The 14617-nt window shown below is 37.8% G+C and overlaps 1 protein-coding gene across 5 annotated transcripts in view; it reads right to left on the reverse strand.

Moving 5' to 3' along the window:
• The window catches only part of EMC10 (ER membrane protein complex subunit 10), a 63535-nt gene that overhangs the window by 46075 nt on the left and 2843 nt on the right, over nucleotides 1–14617 (reverse strand). For 2 of the 5 annotated variants that reach the window (XM_076183595.1, XM_076183591.1), the window contains exons 2-3: nucleotides 3426–3488; nucleotides 652–714 (exon numbers count right to left, since the gene is read on the reverse strand). The exons of 1 other annotated variant lie outside the window; for it this stretch is intronic. In XM_076183595.1, coding sequence (XP_076039710.1) covers nucleotides 652–714; nucleotides 3426–3488 — 126 coding nt within the window. The remainder of the gene's footprint in view (nucleotides 1–651; nucleotides 715–3425; nucleotides 3489–14617) is intronic. 2 more of the 5 variants (XM_076183592.1, XM_076183594.1) reach the window with 2 other exon arrangements.

Here is a 14617-nt window from a genome sequence, read left to right on the forward strand (position 1 = left end):
TATGTTTGGTACTTACAAGTAAGATGACTGAGTACAAGAAACAGAATGACTGGTTTATATGATAACGGAATGTAAACTAAAATAATTTACTAAAGCCAGCTTACCCACCTGATCCCACCCCCTTCTGTTCTGGCCTGACTGTACACTGGCACGTAGTCCCCAAAAATGGCCATGATATTGACCAAGAGACCTATGGGTCTGGCTGGTGGCTGTCACTACCCCTCTCTATGTTGCAGGATTATTAGGAAAGGGAGCCACAGGCAAAGACACACTTTTACAATAACTGCCACACTACCATAATGCAATACATCAGAATTCTAGTTCTCTTTAATTCAAACAAATCACCACCAATTGAAGAATGTGGAGAGGCTTAGTGAAGGCAGCCATGCGACTGCAGGCCCAAATGCCACATGAGTAAGGGCAAGTAATATACAAACATAATAAGAACAAATATAATACTCAACAGATGCTAATTACACACAACTCCAAAATCTCTGCACCATATGATGAATTATTATAAGTGGTAATTTCATTGTCACACACAATCATGGTAAAACAAAAAATCATTACATAACTACAAACTTTATGTAAGGTTGCAAAGAACAACGCACACACACACACACACACACACACATACACACACACACTCACAGGCTGATAAATTTCTTCCCAATGCATAAATTTCTGATCACCATCCTTGTCCACAATAATTTCCTGGAAAACAATAAAACACCTGTCATCAGATCACCTATCCATCCACATGTTGGCCACTAACACATATATAATGATAAAAAAAAGGGGAGGGGGTTAACATAATCACCTGGGATCATTTCACTCATAATACAAGACAAGCATTCACTAAACTTGAATGACCCACTCACATACATAGGTACAGAAGTAAATACTTTTCAACAAACTCATGAACATATAAAAAAGCATTCAAAAAAGGACAAAGTAAATACAAAAATCAAAGTCTCTGTAATCTTGAGCAAACCCTGGGTTAAACACAACACAACTTTCTATAAATCCATAATGATTCAGAGGATGGTCTAAGGCAGTTGGTGACAAAATTTGGGAAGGAAATTGGTAGGCAAAAGTTGAAAGTAAATGTGAAGAGACATACAAAGGGTAGCAGCATGTTAGAAGTTAGTCTTAAAGGAGAGAGGTTAGAGGAAGTAAATTGATCCAAGTGTTTAGGGTCATATGTAGCAGGGAATGGGGGAGTAGGAGTGGAGGTGAAGAGTGAGGGAAGTACATAAATGTCTTGGGGGAACGAAAAATGTCATGAGAAATAGGCATCTGGGAATGGATGCAGAGAGATTATATTTTACCTAGTTGTATTTACCTAGTTGTACTTTGCGGGAAGGGGAGCTATGCTCATGATGTCCCGCCTTTGTATCTCGCAGTGTCTAGTTTGTTTTTAAACTCATGAATGGTTTTTGCGCATACTACTTCATTGTCCAGTTTGTTCCAAGTGTCCAAAACTCTATGAGGAAAACTGTTTTTCTTCAGTTCTCTTCTATAGCTATGTTTTTTTATTTTCTTTCCATGTCCTCTTGTGTTTCTTTTGTCCCAGTTAAGTTCTCTCTATCGAGTACCTCTGTGCCTCTCATGATTCTGTAGATGGTCAATAGGTCACCTCTCTCTCTTCTTTGCTCCAGTGTCGGTAACTCCAGTTTAGCCAATCTCTCCTCGTATGATAGTTTTGCAAGTGCAGGTGCCATTTTTGTAGCTGCTCTTTGGATTCTTTCTATTTTCTTTATATTCTTTTTGGTACTGGGGGACCACAATGTCGCCGCATACTCTAATCTAGGCCTTATCAATGTAACCAATATTTTTTTTTATCATGTCTTCGTCCAAGTATGTAAACGCCACTTTTATTGATCTTAGCAAGTTGTAAGTCTCCCCGACAATTTTGCTAATCTGTATATCATAGGACAAGTCGTTCGTGATAATTACTCCCAAATCTTTTTCGGATCCTACTTTCTTTACTTCTTTGGTTCCAATTGTATATTTTCCTGATATTCTGTTTTTGCTTTTTCCAAACTCCATTATGCTACACTTCTTAGTATTAAAGTCCACTTCCCATTTCTGACTCCAGTTCCATACCCTATTTAGGTCTTCTTGCAGTGCTTCACAGTCCTCATCAGTTTCTATTTTCCTTAGCAGTTTGGCGTCATCGGCAAAGAAGCTCATATAGCAGTTCACGTCCTCGTCCATGTCATTCATATAGATAGCAAACATTATTGGTGCCAGCACAGATCCTTGCGGTACTCCACTGATCACCTCTTTCCAATCTGAATATTTTTCTCTGAGCACTACTCTCATCTTTCTACCAGTCAGAAAGTCCTCTATCCATTTTAGTAGGTTTCCTTGTATTCCTCCTATGTGTTCCAGTTTTTTTAGTAGTTTTCTGTGTGGGATAATTGTGCTTATGATACTGTATTGGGGTCAAAGACTTGGACTTTACAGGAGGCAAAAAGGAGAAATATAAATGTGTTAGAGATGAAGTGCTTGAGAAGTATGGTGGGGATTATGAGGATGGATAGAGTGAGAAACAAGGTGAGAGCAGGGTAGGAAGGGAGCTGGCAGATAGGCCTGATGAAAAATTATCAGGATGGTTCGGGAACATGGAAAGAATAAGTGAATGACCTAAGATGAGAGGGAAACATATGGGTGATAGGTGGTAGTGGGATTGGGTGGGGATGGGTACATGCCTTGGCTGGCTACCTCCCTTATTGGGAAGGGGGGGGGGGGTGAAGATGATCCCTTGACTATCTGGCTAAGCAGCCCCATCTCCATGAGTAATGCCATGGCTGAAATGGGGTTTTCCCATAAATCCCTTATAGAGTATATATAGTGTTATTGGCATGCATAATTGTATACAATGCAGTCATCCAAGGAGGAAGAGGCCCTTGGTATATTGGTATATTAATGATTTAGTTTAAAGCCACAAACTCCCCCTCTTAGGGAAGGTTTTGATGATGTCTTCTCACAGATAGCTTTGAAGCACCATCTCTGATTAAAACTGAAGAACGAAAGTAAAAAAGTGGCAGTTCATCACATACAATTCATACCTATTTATTCATTCTTTTCCAATATTCTATTTGTCATCATGACCATGAAAGTACAAAAGGTGATGGATGAATTACATGCATTTACCAATCGGTTGCAATAAAAAAAAGTCAAAACTGGAGTAATGTCAAAATATAACACTATCAAACAAAAATTATCCCTATTAAATACTAAAATATTACACACAACTCCAAAATCTCTGCACCTTAGGAGACACTGCTATCAATAGTGATTTCAATGCCATGAGACACATCATGGTATACATAATCAAGAATACGAGAATAATATACAGCAAACTTCATTTCAAGGTGCAAGAAATAGCACACACAACCATAAACCCACACACTCACAGGTTGATAAATTGATTCTCTATATATCATACTCTGTTCACCATCCTTGTCCTCAAACACATCCTGGAAAATAGTGAAACAACTGTCATCAGATCAACTACCCATCAACATGATTACAAACACTTCCATAAATTCATGTGCATACAAAAACATTGAATTCATAATCAACCAACCTACTGTTGCACCAAGACTAGCTTTCACAAAACTCACATTAAAGCCCAATTAGATCTGGGACAGGTCAGTAATATAGTACATTTCAATGAAATTGCCAACAATATTGAACCCAACAATTTACCACAGCAGTAACACAACAATTTAAAGCACACTATACAAATGCCACATGCACAACAAAAATACTACAGGTATCAATTAAAAAAAAGCTGAAAAATAAACAAATAAAATGGTATTTGTCCAACTTGAATACAATTATCATACCATTACTACAGATATAAAATTGGGTACAGTGCATCTCCATTCCATTCAGAACATGCAAAGATAACAGTGTTTATTCTGGTTGTACAAGCCATCTCAAACTGATCAGAACTTGTACAATCCAAAAATCATGAATCAAAGAATTACAGTGAACTAGAAAACCAATCAGTATTTTTTTCCTGGATAAACAAGATAACTAAAGCACTAGTGAATTCTAAAGCAAGTAGCATTGACATTTCCACTACCTACTATCAGGATTGCAAGATATCATGTTTACAGAAATTAGCAATCACTTGTACCTACATATTAGACTTCTCAATATGTGAAATTTTGGCAACATCATCACTCCACTCCTATCCATACCCATTTCCCTTTCATCTTACCTCCTTGTGGATGAAGGGTCATCTATTTCTTCTGCTCACTACCTGGGTCAGAAGCAATGCAGCAAAGACAGTACATCCTCAACAGAGTCAGTAATTTCATTTACATGGCAACCCTTCTTCCTCATCCTCTCGTGCAAAAATAGAGAGGACAAGGAGAGATCCCTTTGGGCTGTGTCAATTTATAGTCCATTCACAACCATTCTCCCCTCACACCAATCTCTTGCCTTCTCCTTTCCCTGCTCAATAGACATTCTCCTTTACTCAAAGTGCCCTTACCTCATTCTTAGTCTTCCCCTCAGGTTCACGCCATCCACCTCTGCCTTCCAATCATTTTATCAATCTTTCCTCATTCATTCTTTCCATGTGCCCAAATCACCCCAGTATTTTTTTATCTACCCTATCTACCAGCTTCCTTCCCACCCACACTCTCTTTATCACCTCATTTCTTACTCTATCTGTGTAATACCCATCATACTTTTCAAACGCTTCATCTCAAATATAGATTTCTCTTCACATCCATTCCCAGATTGTTATTTTTCATGACACTTTTCATTCCCCAGGACATTCACTATTTGCTTTCCTCACTCTACAGTTTACCTCCACTCCCCACTCCTCCATCCCCTACCACATGAAACCCCCAATATCTAAAACTATTCATTTTCTCTAACCTCTCTCCTTTAAGGGAGCGTCGCCAGTGATATTTTGAAAAATTCTGGTACATGAGTGAATTTTAGGTAAACATTTCAAAAGAATCTCTATGATGGTGGAAATACTCATACAAAGTTATACAGCTGTATTTCATTTCTATTTCTTATACAGAATAAAATAGATAAAATATTGGCAACCTCTGGCAACCCCATTGCATAAAAAACATTCTGTATATTGAAATAGTGTCAACATTTCTATAGCTATTTCATTTTTTGCTACAGATTTGTGTTTATAGATATTTGGCAATTCCTCCCACCAGCATACCCCACAAAGTGGACAGGGCACCAGTACTCTTGAAAAGGTCAAAGGAAGGTGAAGTCACCCATGGCGCTCTCACCGTACACAACAATTTTGATTCCTTGCCCCGTATTGTTGCTGTGATCATGGGAAAATTAACAAGAAACAAGAGAGTGAAGTGGCAGAATATAGAGAGGGCCTGGGAGTGCCTGAAATAGAAACAAGAAGGAAAAAGAGGAGAAAAGCAGCAAAACTGCACCCAGCACTCCATAAGAATTTACTAGCCATGCCCACCTTACACTTCCTCCACCCACACCACACCACTCACCCTCACCTCACACCTCATCAGCAAAGAAGAGGAAATTGGAGATTTGCTATACATTGCAACCATCAAATGGTGGTCACGAAAAATGGTCGCATAAATTTAAATCCCCCATCCTGTAAACTTTATGTTTTTGTTCTTTCTGTTGTAATATCTTTGGTTGTTCTCCATGGATTTTTATCATTTTTGTTTCATTTGAAAGAAAAAATCATGCTCTTTATTTTTTACAGTAAAAAAATAAAAGAAATTTGATTTTTTTTTCTATTTATGAAACCTGAATTTTGCAGCATTTTTTAATTATTCAGAGAAACAAATTAATAAAAAATCAGAGGTATTAGTTTGAAAAAATGTATTCAATAAGACTTGTTCCCCAGATTTTCCATTAAGTAATCAGAGCTTCAATAGAGCTCACTTTATCTTCATTAAATATTCACTATGCCTTATATATACATGGGAGGAACACAATACCCTGAGGAATTGCACACTAATGTAAGGGGTATTTATATCTACATTCATTAAACACATATTTGAAAAAAAAAAAAAAAAAAAAATCACCTACTCTATAAAGTGATGCAACACTCCCTTAATACTTACTTCCAGGTTACTGCCACCTTCACCTCTTTTGCATCTTATTATCATCTTGTTTACCTACCTTTACTTTCAAGATCCTTCTACTGCATACCTTCCTAAACTTGGTCACCAATTGCCTTAGACCCTCTTCTGACCTTGCCACAAGCACAGTGTCATCAGCAAACAACTGGTTCAATTTTCATTTCCCTCCTGTCTCTCAAACCACCTCCAATCCTCTGCCCATCACCCTTGAATCTACCTCCCATATCACCTAATCCATGTTCATACTGAACAACAATAGCAGCATAATACAACCCTACTGCAGCTCCACCTTTACCTCAAACCACTCACTCTCACTATTCCCATACCTAACACAAGCTCTAATACTTAGGTATTACTGAAGTCTAAGCTTTTGACTGCCCTTAACAGCTTTCTCCCTATCCTATATATCTACAATGCCTCCCACAATGCCTGTCTACTTTGTCAGAAGCCTTCTCTAAATCCATAAAGGGACAACAAAATATCCTTACCTTTTGCAAGAAACTTCTTGCAAATCTGTTTAACATAAAAAAAATTAGATCCATGTACCCTCTCCCTTTCCTAAATCCACACTGTTCCTTGCCAATTACTCCCCTAATCCTTTCAATCAATACCCTCCCATATGCCTTTTCAACAATAAGCTAATCCCTCTAAATATACTACATTCACATTATACCCCTTTCCTTTGTAAACTGTGAATATACAAGCACTCATCCAGTCCTCTGGCACACTCTCCTCCCTTAGGTTCACATTAAACCTCCTTTTGTCAGACACTGCATGGCACCCATCCAACCTTGGTGCCTTACCAGCTCTCATTTTCAATACTCTTTGTACCTTAACTTTTCTTATATCCCTATTATTTTCCTTTCCTATCACATCTATTTCCCTAGTTCCTCTCACTGCCACAATCAGTTCCTTCTGAACCTCCTCCACACTGAACAATTCTCTGAAATACTCTACCTATTTTACCCTTGCTGCCTTCACTTCAATTAACATCTGTCCATCTGCACCTTTTATATTTTCCTCTCTACCTGGCTCACCTCCCTCACTTTCTTCACTTCTTTCCAAAACATATTTTAATTCTTTTTCAATTTTTTTCTCCAATACTCCTACCCCACTATACATCTCTCCTCTTTGCCTCCCTCACCTTGTGTTTTGCTCATCTCTTCTTGTACTTCTCATATGCTTCCCTTGTCCTAACTTGCAACCAGTCCACATATGTTTGTTTTTTCTCTTCTACTACCACCTTTACCTCTTCATTCCACTACTCTTCCTTCTACTACCTCCCATCCTCCTTATTCTGAACGGAATTGCAAATTGAATACTAAAAGAATGCATAGATGAGCTAGAGGACAAGATATATAAAATAATAGATTGCTCACTCAAGGAAGGAAAGGTACCATGAGATTGGAAAAATGAAAATATTGTACCAATATATATAAAGGGGGAGATAAGGAAGACCCAACAAACTATAGGGTGGTCTCCCTTACAAGCACAATAGCTAAAATATGTGAAAAAAGTTATCAAAAGTAGATGGATTAAACATCTTGAAGAAAATAAGATACTGAATCCAATATAATTTGGCTTTAGACAAGGAAGATCTTGTGCCACCAAATTGATTTGTTTTTATTCAAGGCTAATAGACATAATACAAGAAAGGGACGGATGGGTGGATTGTGCTTTTCTAGATTTACAAAAGGCATTTGATAAGGTACCACACAAAAAACTAATAAAACTTGAAACAACAGGAGGTGTACAAGGAAAATTAATGAAATGGATGGAAGATTTCTTGAATGGGAGAAAAATGAGGGTGGTAGTTAGAGACAAAAACTCGACCTGGGAAGAAATGATAAGTGGAGTCCCACAAGGTTCTGTACTAGCTCTGATAATGTTTGCCATATATATAAATGACATGGATGAAGGTGTTGAATGTTATATGAACTTCTTTGCAGATGATGCAAAACTACTAAAGAAAATAAGTACAGAGAAAGACTGTGAATCACTTCAGAGATCTGGACAAAGTCTGGAAATGGAGCCAAAAGTGGGAAGTGAACTTCAACATCAAGAAATGCAGTATAATGGAATTTGGAAAAAGTAAGAATAGAATATCAGGGCAATATAAGGTTGGTAAAAAAGAAGTAAAAAAAAAAGTTAGTTTGGAAAAGGACTTAGGAGTAATTAGCAAATTTACTAAGAACAATAAAAGTGGCCTTAAACTATGTAAATGAGGAAATGATAAAGAAAATATTAGTCACACTGATAAGACCAAGATTGGAATATGCTGCAACACTATGGACACCTAACACAAAAAAGAATATAAAGAAATTAAAAAGAATCCAAAGAGCAATGACAAAGATGGCACCAACACTTTCAAAATTGACATACGAACAAAGATTGTCCAAACTGGAACTAACAACCCTGGAACAAAGAAGAGAAAGAAGAGATCTACTGGCCATTTACAGAATCATGAAAGGTATGGAAGTCCTTGATAGAGAAGATTTATTAAAGTGGGACAGAAGAAAAGCAAGAGGACCAAAAAGAAGCTCAAAAAGGATAGTTATAGAAGAGATCTGAAAAAGTATAGTTTTCCACACAGTGATAGATGTCTGGAACAAATTGGGAAAAAAAAAAAAAAAATAGTATATGCAAAAACCATACAAGAAATTAAGAACAAACTAGATGCTGAGAGATACAAAGACAGGTCACTACGAGCATAGCTCCCTTCCCATATAATACAACTAGGTAAAACTAGGTAAATACGGGGTCACTCCTTCCTTAAAACATACCCATTCTTCTTTTACTTGTACCTCCCCACTCTCCTTCACCACCTTCCGTACATCTCTCAGTTTCTTTAATTTTTCTAACTTGTTAACTCTCAGCACCTCTCTACCTCCCACTCTTTTCCTCCATTTTGCTTTCAGTAAAAAAAAAATAATAATAAAAAATCAAATAAAATAATAATAATAATAATAAATAAATAAAAAATGCTCTCCTACTCTCTCCATTGAAAACATATGTAAAACTCTTTTTATCCTTCCATTAGATACTATTACATAGTCTATTAGTCACCTTTCCCATGCATACTTATACTTGGCTCTTTTCTCAAACACCATGTTTGTAATCATTAACTCCCTTTATAAACCCATTTCTCCACTAAGATTCTTACCTGTCCGCCAAAACTTCCCTATTACTCCATATATTGCCTTATCCCCTACTTTAGCTCTGAGATCCCTGAACACCACTACATTCACATACCTCACTAAATGCACATTTAAATCTATCCAAAAACTTCCCTATTCTCACTACCAGGTCCATATGCACTCACAAAAGCCCACATCTCCCATCCCAGTTTCACCTTCATCCACATTAACCAGGAAGACACTTTCCTTCACCCCACCATGCACTTCCCTATTGCATTAATAATTAGCAGATCCATTCCTCTCCTTCCTTGCCACATTCTTACTCCTCTCATTCTCCCCACCATGGTGCCAAAGGCTTCTTCTCCCTTCTAAGACATCCACCCACTCCTTATAAAGGTATGCATCCACTCCCATCCACCACACTTGTTACCTCTCATCTTAGCTCCTCATGGATGAAGGGTCATCCCTGTCTCCTGCCCATTGCCTGGTTCAGAAGTCTCTGTCCCATACACTGTCATCAGCACAATCACCCCTTCATATTATCTTTGCATCCATTTCTCATTAAATTTTCTAATCCCCCAAAGCATTTACTTGCTCATTTTAACCTACAATTTACCTCTACCCCTACTCCTTTATTTCCTGCCACATACAACCCCAAATACCCTGCCACAAGCAGTGTCATCTGCAAACAACAACTGGCTCAACTACCACATCAGACTAACTCACCACATTCTATGTTATGGTCACTTTAATCAAATTCATAAATTTATTTCCCTATATCTTTCTTCTTATATGGACTAAGTTCCATTGCCTTACCTGTAATTTTCCAAATATAAAATTGGGTTTTGAGTTAGATTTAATTTCTCAGCTTACTTATTACTTTCTTGGTACTTTTATGCATTTCTTGTTACTGGCATCTCATCATAATAATTTTTCATTCTCAATAATTTTCTCAATAGCTATCATTCACAATAGTCCAACACTATCTTTACTGTGGCCATTGAATGTCACACTTTCATGACACTAATATGAAAGTGGTGAGGAACTAACCCCAGGAGGTGTACAGATGGAGATAAAGCTGTCACCTATGCCCTATGTGCTTTGACTGCTGGTGCATGTAACAGTCACTCCTAGGAATATGAGAGAAGTGCAAGGTTTAAACCCACATCTAAGCAAATACAAAATAAGCACACTTCTGATTATGCCACCAATGTACATAAAAAAAGACCATAATAAATTGGTAAAATTCCAGGATTACATAAACACAGATATTTACATCCATACCAAAGGCTTTTTCCCCCTTAAAAGGAAGATAGCCAAAAAGAAAAAGGCATAGAAACCACTCCCACCCATTCCATCCCCTAATCACTCAACTCCCCTCCCTCTCATATTGGCACCTCCTGGATGACAGGTCATCCCTGCATCCTGCAAACTGCCCTGGGTCAGAGGTAGTGTCACAAGACACAGCACATCCAAAGCAAGGCTGCTTCATTAGTTCGGCGACCCCCTTCTTCATCACCTCATGCATTACAGCATCATCCATATACAACCCTTCTCCATTCACCCCTATCTTCTGTCCTCTCCCGTCCTTCCTCAACAGACATTCCTCTCTTTCGTAATGCCCCTATTACCTCATCCATCCATCTCATCCTAGGACACTCCTTCATATTCACTCCTTCCACACCTCTTTTACTAATCTTTCTTCACTCATTCTTTCCATGTGTCCAAGCCATCCTAATACTCTTTCAACAACACTATCTCCCAGCTCCCTTTCCACCCCCATTCTCCTCCTCACCTCCTCATTTCTCACTCTATCTAGCCTAGTAACCCCTATCATACTTCTCAGACATTTCATCTCACACACATTCAAACTCCTTCTCTCTTCCTCTCTTATGTTCCATGTCTCTGCCCCATACAGTGCTGTTGGCACAATCACTCCTTTGCATAACCTCCTCTTAGCATCCCTTCCCAAATGTCTATTTCTCATTACACTTTTTAATCCCTATTTAACATTATATTATATTATGTTGTCCAATAGCTCCTAACCTAATATATCCTGACACCATTCCACAGAAAATGCACATCTGCACCCAGCCACAACCTTTCCTTTCAGAAAGATAAATATTTCAAGAACCAAATAGATAAATAAAAAGTGAAAACCCTTGGATGTTCATTTGATGTGAATTTGGTTTAATGTGACTGATAGAGTAACACATTTTGTTTGATTCATGTGGTTTGTTTGAAATAACATGAGTCATTTAGACCACATAATAAAATATGTATTACAGTCTATATACAATTTGTGCTACTACTACATTATATACATTATGGATAGAATTTTTTTTTTTTTTTAGAAATGCACACCTACACGGTATAGCATTAGAAAATTAAATATTAATTTTGTAAATTATAATACATCAATATAATGGATGTTTTTCTTGATGGAAATCAATATCAGAAAAGTTGCTAAAAGCTAGGCAGAAACAAACAAAGTTGCGTTGACTCCTTTTGACACCATCTTGTTTTGATAGATTCGGAAGTTTGAGATGACAACGATGACCACTAAAATCACAGGTACCACATTACTAAATGCAGGTTAGGTTAAGTTAGAATAGACGAATTTCTCATACTTAATTTCTCTGACCTCTGTATAAACATGGCGTCTCAAGTAGTCAAAGCGGCTACATTTGTTTTATATTGTATAGTTGTGCACTCCTAAAAAAATTACCAATTTTTTTTTTTTAAATTCAGTACATATATATATATATATATATATATACCAAAGGCTTTTTTTTTTTTCCTTACACAGGAGGTAGCCAAAAAGAAACACTGGAGCATACAAAATAGTTTGGTAAGATTTCAGAAACATGCTAGTAGATATTCAACATGAAACTTGTGTTGTCCAATAGCTCCTAACCTGGAGTGGTAAAATTCCAGAGGCAGGTTAACATGGATATTTAACCTTGCCATTCATTAGAAAACAGACCTTTCAAATGAAAAAAAAAAACAGTGAAAAATGTGTGAGATTTATTATGAACAAACTAACATAACCATTCCAGAGAAAAAAAAAACTTTCAAATGGTGGAAAAAAAGTGAAAAATGCATTTGTGTGTTACTGGAATACAACCAATAATTTTATGCTGCATTATATAAAATGTGGATGAAAAGAGAAAACATAAGAATAGCTCTACAGTAAGATATCAAGAAAAGAAGAATCAATAAGGAGCTGTCAATATAAAGACTATAGCTCTGCATCTATATCTTGTGGGTCTTGTAGGTAAGTTCTGGTGTCAACACCATGGTTGGTCTGGGGATACACCACTCCCACATTTCTGCCCAAGCCCGTATTGGAGTTGATCTGCGATAAAGTTCATTGCCACTCCTTGTGAGGTTGGGCCATGTGGGACTGGAGGCTCATCTGGGATGTTGGTAATGAATTTGTCTTGCCTCCTATTGAAAGCCTCTGTGCTGACTCCTGTTATGTCCCTCATCTCTCTTGGGAAACCATTAAAGAATCTGGGGCCAGCCAAGATGAAGCTTTCCACCTATATTGTCTTCAGTTACTGGGAGTAGCTGTTTATGGACCTTCTTTTGCAGGGCCTACCAGGCCTGGTGTAGTGTTTCTGGTATTATTTTAGCTGTGCACACCTATGCAAAATAGCATTAGAAAATTAAATATTATTTTTGTATATTATGTGTGAGAAAAATTTGACGCAGCCCAAAGGGAATTCTCCCCGTCTTCTCCTTTTCTGCATGGGGGAACGGAGAGGGGGGGGTCGCCGATTTAATGAAGTGTCCTTGATGTGGATGTGCTGTGTCTTGCAACACTGCCTCTGACCCAGGGCAGTGGACAAGGTGCAGGGATGACCCATCATCCAGGAGGTGCTAAGATAAGAGGGAAGGTGGAGGGTGGAGGGGGTGGAGTGTATTTAGGGATGGAATGGGTGGGAATGGTTTTATGCCTTTTCCTTTTTGGCTACCTCCCTTGTAAGGGGGAAAAAGCCTTGGTATATGTATGTATATATATATATAAAATACATGAATGTAGTATGCAATTTTCTTGGCTGAAATAAATAACAAAAAACCTTGAACGAATGAACGAAGCTGCTAGGATACAGTACGGACACCATGCTATCATCTGTCCAGCCCAGTCACTGTCTGCTAAACAATGGCTTTCATGTTGTGGACCAGGTATTCTCCAAATCCAGATGATGTTAATAAGTGCTTCCTTGGACTTTATGAGAGAATACGGGGTTCTGTTGTCAACTGTTAATTGCCCGAGGTACAATAATATATATAAAATACATGAATGTAGTATGCAATTTTCTTGGCTGAAATAAATAACAAAAAACCTTGAACGAATGAACGAAGCTGCTAGGATACAGTACGGACACCATGCTATCATCTGTCCAGCCCAGTCCCTGTCTGCTAAACAATGGCTTTCATGTTGTGGACCAGGTATTCTCCAACTCCAGATGATGTTAATAAGTGCTTCCTTGGACTTTATGAGAGAATACGGGGTTCTGTTGTCAACTGTTAATTGCCCGAGGTACAATAATAATCAGGCCATCAGCATCCGTGACGATAACCTGGATCTTTAGAATTTGAGGTACCAAATTACTAAATATAGGTTAGGCTTGAATAGATGAATTTATCATTCTTTTATTTCTTAGACCTCAGCATCTATCAAAACAAACATGGCATATCATTCAACCATCACAACTTCATTCCTTAATAAATTGGTTTTAGCTACTTCTTTGTTATTGATTTCCACCAAGAAAATCATATACTACGTTGATGTATTATACACACATACATATACCAAGGCTTTTTACCCCTTACAAGGGAGGTAGCCAAAAAGAAAAAGGCATAAAACCATTCCCACCCATACCATCCCTAAATACGCTCCACCCTCCCTCTTATCTTAGCACCTCCTGGATGACAGGTCATCCCTGCACCTTGTCCACTGCCCTGGGTCAGAGGTAGTGTCGCAAGACACAGCAAGGCTGCTTCATTAAATCGGCGACCACCCCTCTCCGTCCCCCCATGCAGAAAAGAAGATGGAGAAATCCCTTTGGGTTGATGTATTATAATTTACAAAATTGATAATAAATTTTTTGTAAATGTTCAGTTTTGCACATGGGCACAATATAGCAATAGAAAATTAATTATTAATTTTGTAAATTATAATGTATCAATGTAATATGCAATTTTGTGGGCGGAAATAAAAAACAAAAAGGTTGCTAAAACAGATTTCGTAAGTAACGAAGTCACACCAGATGAATGGTACGCCATGTTTGTTATGGTAGATGCCGACGTCGAAGATATGAAAGGATGATTAACTGAAATTCGTCTAACCTA

The sequence above is a fragment of the Oratosquilla oratoria genome, chromosome 4, assembly GCF_046742065.1.
Source record: "Oratosquilla oratoria isolate Oo_2021 chromosome 4, ASM4674206v1, whole genome shotgun sequence".
NCBI classification, from domain to species: domain Eukaryota; kingdom Metazoa; phylum Arthropoda; class Malacostraca; order Stomatopoda; family Squillidae; genus Oratosquilla; species Oratosquilla oratoria.